Source organism: Dryas octopetala, chromosome 1 (assembly GCF_963921425.1).
Source record: "Dryas octopetala chromosome 1, drDryOcto1.1, whole genome shotgun sequence".
Taxonomy (NCBI): domain Eukaryota; kingdom Viridiplantae; phylum Streptophyta; class Magnoliopsida; order Rosales; family Rosaceae; genus Dryas; species Dryas octopetala.
Window position 1 is genome coordinate 20,418,934 of NC_141366.1, and position 12,540 is coordinate 20,431,473.

Here is a 12,540-nt window from a genome sequence, read left to right on the forward strand (position 1 = left end):
ATTTTCCAAACTCTTGAATCTCTAGTGGATGACAAATGAACTTTCTCAAGCACTAAGAGCAAGGATGACAGCTCCTCCACTTCTAAGTCATTTAAATTCCTTTGAAAACCCAGGTTCCAATTTGGTTGAGAATTAACTCCCCCTGCCATTTATGCCATTGATAAACCATGATGATCTGACAAATTATACAGCCTTGGGAAACAAGTTTTAAAAGCCTCCTCTCCTCCCCAAACATTCTCCCAAAATCTAACCATTTCGCCGTTCCCTACAGCCAGCTTACAACACACTATAAAGTTATTATAGCCTTTTGATATATCTCTCCAAGGGCTTCGACTTGACCCTTTCCTTACCTCTTTTGAATCCCAACCACTCTCTTGGTTTCCATATTTACTTCTAATCACTTCATGCCATAAGGATTCTCTTTCCAAGGGATATCTCCAAAGCCATTTCCCCAATAAAGCCATATTTTTTGCCCCCAGTTTACCTATGCCCAACCCCCCTAATTGCTTTGATTGAGAAACAAAATCCCATCTAACCAGATTAAACTTTCTCCCTTCCCCAACTCCTTTCCACAGGAAGTTTCTCATTAGTTTCTCCACCCTTTTAGCTACCCCCTTTGGTATTTTAAAAAGTGATAAATAGTAAGTTGGGATACTCCCTAAAACAGCCTGAATCAATGTAAGTCTTCCTCCTCTTGATAATCACCCTTTAAAGATCATCATTCATCTCTGTAAAAAATTAATCAAATCGAAAATCGTTGGTTATGAAACTATTTTTGAATAAACAAAAGAGTGAGTCTAACTGTTACCAAAATTGAATATTTATTTGGTAGCAGCTATATGACCAAATGATTTTCGATTTCGATTTGGTTGATTTTTTTCAAAGATGATCATTGAAGGGTAATCTAATAAATGAACGGTTTCGATCATGAGCTTACACAGTAAAATTACGTACTTTTGATTGATTATATGAAATTAGCAGAGTATCTAAATCCGTATAAAATATATAACGAATGAGAACTTGTGTAGCTAATTATAGAATTTTCTTTTACCAATTTGTCATGCCACTATAGCTATAGCTAGGTATTTTGTAATGGCTTCAAAATACTTGGGTAATTTCATTGAACAACCCTTTTTAATATTCAATAAGTTTTTTTGACCCTCCTCTCCCAAAATGTACATTTTTATATGATTGTTGTTGAATTTGTGGTAGACACATGGTGAAAATTTTGGTTGACACAGGGTTGAATACTTGAATGTGTGTCGACCAAAGATTCGATCCAGTCTATGTATCAACCACAAATTCGACTAAAGGATATTTTGGTCTCAAAAAATGAGAAGCGTTAGAAAAACTTATTTTAGAGGAAGGAAGTCAAAAAAGCTTATTTGGTGTTAAAAAGGGTTATTCAATTAAATTACCCAAAATACTTGTTGTCGAATGGCATATTATTCATTTCCTTAAACTTGAGGGGCAAAATCATCCAAACCTCCCATGCCCAGTTGCCCGTTGCTGCAGCCAAACGACAAAGAAGTAGCCTACCAGAACACACACAGCTCTCTCAAACTGGAAATGGCTATGGGTAATCAGAAAGAGGTTTACTTCGTGGCTTCATTCACTCCATGTATGACGAGGTATCAGTTTCTCTCGGCCTCAGGTTCGTCTTCCTCTCAAATCAATTTCATAGAATTTTGAATGGTAAATTCTATCAATGTTATAAGCAATTAGACTAGCTACTGTGTGGCTGCTCAAAATTTATTCTCTCAATTGGTTTTGATAAATTCTATGCAAAATGCAATTTAAAAAAAAAAAAAAAAACTTATTATACTTGGGTATGGCTTCATTACTTTTTCTTTATTGCTTTTTGTAGCATTGAGCAGGATGTTGATTTTCTTAGCTTCATGTTTCTGCTGGTGAACTGTATACAAAAAGAGGCAGGTAATATTGATCTTCATCTATTAATAAAGTCAATTCAGTTTTCTTTTGATGGTCCAATGAGGAACCTCAAATCATGACTGTAATGCATATATTTGATGAGTATTAGAGAGAGAAGCACTATGGAATCTACAAATATAATTCTGTATCATTTCTAAATTGCTAAATATGTTTCCTCTTTGGGTTTTTCTAAGAACATGTGTGCAATTTATAAATTGTTATATTGTTGTTTTTTATGACTGTTAACTAAATGAGTCCTTATGCAGAATTACAGATTCAATTAGATTGCAGATTTGGATGTTTTTAGGTAATGAAATTGTATCATTCAACCAAAAGGCAGTTTATAAGAGACTCATTTGGTTAATTCTCCAAAGTTAGTTGAACCATCACAATCCGAAAGACTCTTTATCCAAATTAGCTGTGTTGTTAGTTGCCACATACTTCTTCGCATTGCACTCATCCCCAACAATTGTTTGTTTGTTTATTTGGTTTTTTTTTTCTTCTTCTGAATAAATGATTTTTTTTTTGTTGCATATTTCTCTTGTGATCTTGACAACTGTAATGATTTCATTTCATTGTGTTATTCCTTTTGACATGAAATTCTTTGGTCGCAATGTATTTCCAACTCAAAAGTACCAGTCATAATGCTAGTGTTTTAAGCCGAGCTATATACTAATGTTAGTTCAATGAAAATAAATACTTACCTATGAAATATGCTGTTTTTGCTCCATTTTCTTCCTTGTATATCTGCAAAAGTTTCACATTCTCAATGGGAACTGTCTTTGGACCTTTTCTCTTTTCCATTGTTGTCTCAATTTGTATTCCTTTGGCTGGCCTTATATTTTCCAATTCTTCACCCCGTTCTCTCTCTTTGGTATACAACCCTGTAAATCAAAGGGATTTTAAAAAGTCAGAATTTTAGTGTTAGCATTTTCCTTTGTAATTCTTTTATTCAGGGGCCATTTGAAGTGTGGAGAGGAAGTTTATTGACCTAGAGAGTATGCACCGAAGGGAAGCTGGGACCTATCATTTAATAGGTCCCACAAGAACTCAGCTAATAATAGTCTGAGTGAAAACCTAATATGAACTTGTCTTGTAACTATCTGCTTTAGTCTCAGTCTTGGGAACAAGAGAATGTGAAAGATCAATGTTGTTATCTATATGCATTGTCTGTAATGTCGATTGGAATATATAAATTCCTATATGATTTTAGAAATAGCCATGAAATAATGTCTGATGCATGTGAGTGATCTCAAGTCAAACATACTAAATTATGTAAGTGTTCATTATGCAGGAGATCTAGGTGGCAATTCAATTTCTAAGGAATTGCATTGGTGACAATTTGATCAATTGTTTGAAAAAAATCTTGATAATTGCTATTCCCATGGACATCCTAATTTCCATGAAACATGGTAATCTCAAACTCTGGTCTTTTATTCCAGCTGGAAAAAAAAAAATCCCACTTTTTACATAGGAAATGAAAACTCCTATTTTTCTTCTCTAATGAGAATTATGAATATAATGCCCAAAATCATTTTCTATTGAAATCATATTTCATTAAAACTATATTGATAAATGTGTAAGGGTATATTTTTGCATTTTCAAAACTTTAGTATCTAACTTGGTTTTGGGGAGATATGCTGTGATGACAATATTTTGGGTGGTTTTTTGTAAATAAATAAGAGGATTTTTGAGCTAGGGGTGAAAAGGTAGATCATTTGTGGGATAGGTTTGTTTTTGGTCTTCACGTTGGGCTTCGGTATCCTCAGAATTTATAGATAGCTCTTGTCAAACCATCTTTTATGACTGGAGTGTAGCTGTACTTTAGATTTGGTAGTCTATGTCATTTTGTTTTGTTAAGGTTATGGTCGTAATCAGTTCTGATTCTTAGAACAGTGGACACCTTGTTCTTTGTGTACCTTTCCTTTTCTTTAATAAAAGATTGTTTCTCATAAAAAATAAAAATAAAAACTCTAGTTAACATGGCTTATTTTTTTTTATTTTTTTTTTCTTTCGAGATGATGATATAATCATTTGATACAGTAATAGCATGCAAGATGTGGTCTTAAAATTGTGAGAAGCTGAGTGATCTTTTGTGATGGCTTCATAAATTATTTGGAGAAGTAGCTTACTTGCTTGTCATGAAACTTGGGTTTCATTTGGTTACATTTACCAAAAATTAGCCCTGGGTATTCATCAAAGATGGTTTAGCAGTAAGACTCTTCCAAGTTTGCAGAGAAGAAGACAAAAGTTTACGAACTGGTAATGTGTTTTGTTGTGCCTCCTTGTATTTTAGTCAGGTGTTTTCGAAATTGGGAACCTGTAACATGCAAAATATTATGCTTGTAGCTAACCTTGTGATTTCTATTTCAATGGATTTCTAGATGACTTCTGTTGAAAACCATTAAAGTTGTGTTCTTATGGATGCAGCTATTTTCCTTCATAGGTTCCCTCAATGCTATTTTCCATTATAGAAAACTTATGATTGATCCTACATGAAATTGTTTCTCTCATGTTTTTCATATCTAGGGAAATTGTCAAGTTTCTGGAAAGTTTCTGTTTCCATTTACACCCCACGCCCTGAACCAAGAAAAAGTCAGCATAGTAATATATGGTATACCAAACTTCCTGATAGAGCATTTTCAAACTGGATATCAGAGATTCTTGAGATCTAAGGTTTTCAATATTCAGCTGGTACGTAGCACTGTTGGCAAAGAACAGAACCCATTTAGGGTTTGGTGATTTTGGTTTGATTCCATTAAAGAAAAGGGTTTAATTATTTTTCTAGATAATCAAAATGGTAACTAGAATTTCCTTTTAAGTCTATGATGTTTAGCCTCATCAAGTGTTCTTTTCGTTTACTTTGTAAAATTGATAAATCTTATGTGGAAATTTCATGTGAAAGAATCTCTTTTCATTTTCTCCCTTTTTCAGAATATTTTTACTTTTTATTTTGTCTTTAATTGAGAATTTTCTTTATATTTGTTTTGTCATGATTCTATATGGAACTCTGGTTACTTGTCATTAGTATTTTCTGTTTCTGTTATCTTTTAGCATTCAATTTGAGAACGCTTAATTAAGAAATGACAGCTGTCATTTCCATAATTCATTGCTTCTTTGTTTCATTTTTCTTATTGGTTTGAGTTCGGCAATCTAAGGGTAAAGGGAGAAAGAAGATAAAATAAAAAAGAAACAAAGAAGGTAAAAGAAGCAAAAAAAAAAAAAAAAAGAGTAAAGAGAATATAAGGAAAGATTATACGTTGAGAAACAAGGATAAACTAAAAAGGAATAGGATGACAGTTGTGATTTGATTTCCACTGGTTTCTCAACGTAGGCCCCGATCCCTTATTTTTTACTTTAAGTTTAATGGATTGAATTGTTTAGCTTCTTTTGTTCTGATCATATTTTTCATCTATAATTAATTTCCCTAAACCCACGTATTTTTTAGGGTTTACAGTATTTTAATGTACTTAATGCCATTGAATTACCAGGCCCACCCTGAAAAATTTACTTTGCTCCAATTTCGGTTTAAATTTATCTTGGCAAACCTGAGTTTCGTAAATTTAATAATGGGAATAATATCTTTTGGATTAGTTATAGCCTTATAGGACAACAAATGTTATCCAAACACAATAATAAGTGATGTATATGGTAATTTGATCAATATCATGATGATGATAGTTTATCAAAAAAACAAAATATATCATGATGATGGTATTTACGCCTTAAAAGTAATACTTCATTGTTTTTTGCTCCTTTGAAATTAATGAGGGATGGGGAGGAATCGGATTCCTAAATGGGTTCAGATCTTTCCTTTCATCATTATTAAGGAGAATGACATAATAATATAATTTATGTGTGCAATGTAATGGTTGTCATTATATATTTATACCTAGAGTTTGTTTGCTCAATGTTCATGTTCCTTGGGCAAAGTTGCAACAGTTTCCAGAGTATGATTATTTTTCAGTCTTTTGCATTCTGGACTTATCTGGTTTATACTAGTTGTGACAGAGTTATCGGTTTGGATCCTCAATAGATCATGGTGCAAAGGGACAATATCTGCATGAAGCAATTGGATTTAGTGGCTGTGATTATGGTGTGCAACACCATACTCATAAGAAGATTTTTTACAAATAAGAGCTAAAACACCATACTTGTAAAGCCAAGCTGAGAAGTATCTTAGTTCCTTCCATCTGCCATATTAAAGTGCAACTTGGACCAAGTTTTTTCAACCCACACTTAAAAGGTAGTGCTACAAAACTAGTCCAAGCTGACCCATTGTTAGAAATGAGCATGACTTAAGAAGGGTACAAAGCCTATAATTAAACTTGACATTACTAAATATCAGTTAATGAGGTGTTTGTGAATATAAGTAATGCTCCAGTATATATAGCATATCCAGCTCAGCATCTGTAAATTTATTGCCATGTAAGTTTGGAACCTCAAGACAGGTTATGTGACTCTCCTATTCTGCCATGTGGCATGGACCCTGCTTTTCCATTTTGTGTTCAAGGATGGGACAACTGTTATCATTCAGGCAGACTGGTATGGGTCCCACTCCATAGGGTGTAAGTAGCAATAGTTACCAAAGATGTGTCCATTACCATATTTAAAAATATTAATTAAGAGCATTATTTCAGAAAAGAACAAGGAAAGTATTTGCTTTAGCATATGTCAGTGACTGTAGCATAAATGTTAATTTACACACAATAGGTGTTAAATCCATTAGACATCATGCTAAACTCATGCCAGTCTGATGCACATTGTTTTTATCTGTCACTCATTGCCTATAAACCACCCACTGAAGCATATCTCATGCAGCATGGCTCTTCTCTCCATGTTTTAAAGTCCCCCCCCCCCCCCCCCCCCCCCGATCCCTGTCCCTTCTCTAACTGGATTTTGTCACTGTTTCATATCTGAAATGGCTTTATCTATTCTTAAAGGACTTCTCCGAGGATATGTGCAGTCGCTGTTCGATGAGGTGACAGATTTCTCATCAAGTGTTTTTCCATTTTGTTCCATGAGATCTTGTTTGCCAAGGGTCCCCATAGTTCTATTTTGCTTCCTGTTGTGTGTTATTATTGTGTGGTAAATGAATTGCAGTGCTTCTGGCTGATGGAATGCCATTATTGTTCTCTCTGCCTCCTGAGCTTGTTAAGTTATATTTTGATGTCTTACCACATAAATTTTACCTACATCTTGGTAGTGGAGTTTCAATAGCTCCATCAAATGTCACAGAATTCTTCTTTCAAGTGTATTTATTTGTATGAGATGAAGCAGATTTCTTGGTTAGGTAATGTTTGGAAGAGTGCTGATTTGGTTTTATAATGTGGGTTCATGTCATTTTGTGCAGGGGATAGTGAACGATCAATTTTCACAGATTCAGACTTTGAAGACTAAAGAAGAACCTGATGGTGCTTTGCGGTTGATCAATATGTACTTTGTTGATGTTGAAGCAATCTTATCAGAATTGACAAGCTATAGGTACCCCTGTATGCAATACAAATTAAAAGTAGTTTCAATTATGGTAGCTGGTTTCATGGATTCAATGAGTTACATCTCACTCTTGTTACCGTATTTTCAGTGATTTATCTGATGTTGAGTTCTTCAAGTTGGCTGCGCTGGCTCGCCAAATAGAGGAGAGAAGCTCAAGGTAATGTCATTTTATTAGTTTTGATTAGCATTCAGATTGTCTTGACAGTTTTAATCGATTAACATTCTTATCTGTTTGCATGTCTGATTATATATGGTTTATATTTGAAAATGAAAATGAACAGATACAAATCTAAGTGATAAATATCATTCCTGATTCATTATTTACTTTTTCCCTTCTCATTTCAATAGCTTTATACCATATGAATCCTTAAATTGTTAGAATAAATGGTGCATCACTATCTAGGGCATTCTATGAGGCCTGCATGAGTTATGTTGTATGAAAGTTCAGTATTTAGTGTTTTAGTTCCTGTGATGGATGCAACATCACATGGTTATGAGCAAGAGTTATGTTCCTTAAATGTCTCCTCTTCAGACATAATCATCAATCGTTATCAGCAGACTTTTTGCACTGTGACTTTTTATGGTTGTACTTATCTCTTTATTAAACGTTTCATACTATAAAGGATATATTCCAGAGGATCTGCATCTCACCTGAAGAGCAAGTGGTAATAAAATTGAACTCCTTGATAACTCTGGACTGCCCCTCATATTCCAGAGATTTTGATCCAGTGTAACTATGCACACCGCATATGTACCAAAGTCACGCAGAGGATGTTCTGTCCTAGTTATGTTGGAATATCTCCATGTTCCAACAATAGAATTTTTAGTAAGACTGATAATCATGAGTTCATTTAATGAGCAATAACTCTCTCTCCCTCTGTAGCACACATGCTCACAGACATGCATGCACCTCCGTAATACGGACAAAGACATTGGACACAGGTTATGACAAGATACGGACATGGACACGATAACGACAAATCTCAAAAATTTAGGACATGGGCAAGGCATGGACGTTTATAAGTAACTTTATATTTACTAAAAAAGTCCTCAAATCTAGGTAGAAATAGTATATAATTTTATGCTGTCACGTATTTGAGGTGTGTCGTTGTGTCCAACACTTGTCAGATACAAACATGGTCATGTTCTAGAACTTATCATGCTTCTTAGACGCACTGAGACACAAGCACACACATTCAAAATCAAGATCTGGGGTATTCATGCAAATATAGACTACCATAGATCATAGAGAATTTGAAAATATTTCATATTTTATAGTTTGATCTTGAGGCATGAATAATGCAATTCTTAGGTTGTTTTTTCCCTTGTCTTTTTAAGTAAAAATGGTCATTCTGCGAAATTGCTGATTACTTAGTTTAAATGTCATTCTTTGTGTTATTATATATGTGTTATTTAAAATATCAGCTTGATATACTTGTAAATAATACAGTAATTTGTGTTGTTAAAAAAAAAAATCCAAATTAAGTTTGTGGTCCCTTTAGTTTGGGCCAAATTTTTCCAAGGTCTCTGTAGTTTACTAATGGTTGCTATTCAAGACCACATCCTTAATTCAGTCAATTTGTTTGATGGAAATAGCATGTACGGTGCACAAGTGGGAGTATTTTAGACTTTTTGGATTGTTTTTCATTATCACTATTTATTATTTAAAATACCCTCACTCGTGTGTGCCACATGCTATTTCTGTTGACATTTTAACGATTAAATATGAGTCCTCATATTGCAACTTTTAAGAAACTAAAGGATCAGAATTGACATAATAGAAACTACGGGGGCCTTAGTGAAACTTTTCCTAAACTACATTGGATAATTTGACCTTTATAAAAATTTATTTTCATGATAATTAGTGGTGCAGTGATTTTTATTCTCTGTTCTGGCCGTTCCATCCCTCCTTCAACAATCATAAATTGAATATTGTTTCTTTTTTTAATCTTTTGTTACAGCATTGGTGCCGAGCATGTGAGACTTGCATGTGCTGATCTCATTCAGGCTTGCGATCAGATGCACAAACAAAAGTTAGCTTTCTCTTCTCAATCCATTTGTTATGTAAAATCTACGTGCTACTATTTTTGCGTGTTTTACAACTTGTATATATCTGGTATGTAGCATTTGGTTGAACCCACAGATCTGTTTACTACATGGTTTAAAGTCTAAACTACAAGATTTTTCTTCTTTCCTGTTCCCCAAGATCTTCAGATAAATGTCAGCTGCCAGTTTATTGGTTACTTGGATTAGCATCTTCTTGACAATGTCTGAGTCCCTTCGACATGGATCCTATTTTATATGAAAATTTATGTTTCTATTTATTCATGTGAAGGATACAGATTCTCTTGCATGTTTTGATTATCATTTCTACAAGTCAATCTCAGTAATGCAAATTTCATGTAATTTTCATTTTGCATTTAAGATCAATTATTTTCCACTGCCTATACTTGGTGCAATATTCAACTCAGAACTGGATTGTCATCTTCAAAATGTGGGCATGCATATTATGTTGTGGACCACATTGCCATATAAGGTAGAAATGATAGATTTGTTTGTGCAGTAAATCATGTCCTTTTTTGTGTATTGGCATTAATATTTTGGTCTTCCATTATTGTTGAGCTTGAGTGAACTGCTGGCTTTGATTTATATCATGAAAGTAAAAATGTTCTTTTATTACTTATAAAGAAAAACGTGTTGTTATGTTGAACTTTCTTTGCCTTGGCTAAGCCTGTTTTATGTATGCATAATTGAGATGTTTACCCCTTTTCATGTTGGAATAAATGTTTTTGTTTCAGTTTCAACCGAACACTGTGTTGGATAAAGAATGAATTCACTCATACCCGAAACAAGCTGGAGTCCTTTGTTCAGGTTCTGCACAACATGTCAACATTGATTTTTTGTCTTCTGCACTTTCAAGATATGTTTTACTTGGCAAGAACTTTGCATATTCTTCTCTTTCTTGAAAATAAATAACTTATGTCTGACTTTGTCACTATCATCTTTATCACTTTCATGATTTGATGCATTTTCCTTTTTTGATAATCTAGTTATTTATCTGAGATTTTAGCGTTTATCTCAGTCTAAAATAAACTCAAATTTTCATCTTAACAACATTACTAATATAAATATGGCAAGCTGTGCTCAAGTTCTTTGAGCCTTTGCCAATTTAAGGCATTCGCTTGATTGGTGGCAACCTGCTCTCAGGGCAGCACAGTTTATTCAGTAGGATATTATATTTCTTTCAATAGATTTTTTTTGTGATTCTTGGTTTCTTTGGGTTAAATACTTTTAGATTCAACGTTTTGGCATTTTGCTAGTGGTCTCATTAATTTAGGATTTACTGGTTTCCCATAACCAAAAGCGTGAAGCTCAAAAAGCACTTGCATTTCCTACCTGGAACCTTTTTCTGTTTAACTTTTTTCCCTTTTGGCTAATCCCCACTTGGGACCTTGCTTACCCTATTTTGGTGTCTAAGTCTATTTCTTTGTTCAAGCAACTCCTGTTATTATTGTATCATTTTCCCAAAAACCTAGGCTTGAAGAGGCAATTTCAAGCTCTTATACCATACTGAGGCATAGTTTGTAACATCTCCATCTTTGTCCCAAAAACCTACATTGTTGGGGAGAGGAGTATTATCAAACTTCTATACCGTACTAGAGTGTAGTTTATGAGCGATGTGAAATTCTACACTTCTGTTATTAGATACAAGTGAAGGTGATTGTCATAAATTGTTCTTGTAGTCTACATTCATATATATAATTCATTTCTTTCTTATTTTTTTTAATGCATGTTTCTCTCAAACACATTGGTATACAGATGGAGCGGAAGATCATCAGAGTTGAGAGCAAACAAAACAAGTAGAGCTTGTGTCCTGTCAAATCTCCTCCAGGAGTGAGAGTTCATAAGGATTTTTTTTATCTTAAAAACTTATGCAATTAATCTTGGTTGCTGCGTTTGTAATTGGATGCATGTTTCTTCTTGGAATGCTATTCTTTAATCTAATGGTTCATGGTTGGTCTATTTATTGCTTTTTTTCCTAATTATATTTGTGTTGTCGATTCCCACCAGCATAACCATTTAGATAGTTGGACTGCTTATGATTAAGCAGTGCCGGTTATAATATCTTTCTGTTGGACAATTTGTGCTAGCTTTTCCCATCGAGTCAACACTATGGCACTTCTTTCTTTGGGGACAGAAGATAGTGCAAAATATCTCATATATTTCAAACGTGCGTATACCTGTTGAACTATGTTTTGTTTCTCAGTTTGCTCCCGAAACTCATTTTGGCTTGCTTTGTCTTTTAAACTGTCTCGTGTTTTAGCTTTTCTCCCTGTCAAGATTGTCAATTTTTCTATTAGCCAAGTTGATGTGGCACCTATCAAAATTTTGCTTTGTAGCCGCTGCATTATCTTGGTTAACGGAAAAAAATGACAAACTTTATAAAATGAGGCAATTTAAAACATGGGATGGAGTTAGGGAACAAAGTGAGACAAAATGAGTTTCGGATGCAAAGTGAGACAGGAGGCATAATTCATGGGGCATCTATATATTGAGCCTTAGACTCTTAGCACATTTCCTTGTTGAGAGTATATCTCGAATTAGGAAGAGTCTTGTGTTACAATCCATAAAATTTTGGGCCTCTCTATTCTCTAAGAAATGATTTTGAGATAGATGCACTAACTTCTACACTTGAAAATGCATTGTATGAAATACATACTTGTGTAGTATTTTCTTTCTTTTTTTTTTTTTTTTGGTCAATACTTGCGTAGTATGAGTATGAGACAATAAGGCTGCAACTTTTTGGAAAGTAGAGCACAACGTAGTATATTATGAACGAATATTGCCAGAGTTTGAAGTAGTCATTGACTGTCTTCGAGTTTCTCTTATGCCTTTGAGGCTTTGAGAGTGGAAGCTATTAAACGTCATAAAAAAAGAAGAAAGAAGCAAAGAAAAGCTGTTGTCAAAGACTTGCAAGAATGTTAACTTCTTTGTTTAGTGGGCATTAAGCATTCTTGTTACTTACTTTTTTGGTTTTTTTTTTTTTTTTTTTTTCTATATAATGGAATAATTGATTATCTATTTATAAGATTATTTATCCTAAAATTCTCT

At 33.9% G+C, this 12,540-nt stretch overlaps 1 protein-coding gene across 5 annotated transcripts; it reads left to right on the top strand.

Moving 5' to 3' along the window:
- The first annotated feature begins 1,471 nt into the window (after nt 1–1,471).
- Nucleotides 1,472–11,671, top strand: LOC147298991 (histidine-containing phosphotransfer protein 1-like). 5 transcript variants are annotated; one of them, XM_086230151.1, is made up of 9 exons: nt 1,472–1,654; nt 1,868–1,935; nt 3,227–3,344; nt 5,969–6,477; nt 6,876–6,913; nt 7,286–7,416; nt 7,517–7,585; nt 9,390–9,461; nt 10,227–11,671. In XM_086230151.1, exons 4-9 carry the CDS (start codon nt 6,408–6,410, stop codon nt 10,402–10,404), a joined length of 558 nt encoding a protein of 185 aa, XP_086086277.1. In that variant the 5' UTR covers nt 1,472–1,654; nt 1,868–1,935; nt 3,227–3,344; nt 5,969–6,407; the 3' UTR covers nt 10,405–11,671. The 5 variants fall into 5 exon arrangements, with proteins under 5 accessions (XP_086086277.1, XP_086086280.1, XP_086086279.1 ...); XM_086230154.1 differs by lacking the exons at nt 5,969–6,477; nt 6,876–6,913; XM_086230153.1 differs by lacking the exons at nt 1,472–1,654; nt 1,868–1,935; nt 3,227–3,344 and having other exon boundaries at nt 3,358–6,477; nt 10,227–10,299; nt 11,248–11,671.
- Nucleotides 11,672–12,540: the final 869 nt, after the last annotated feature.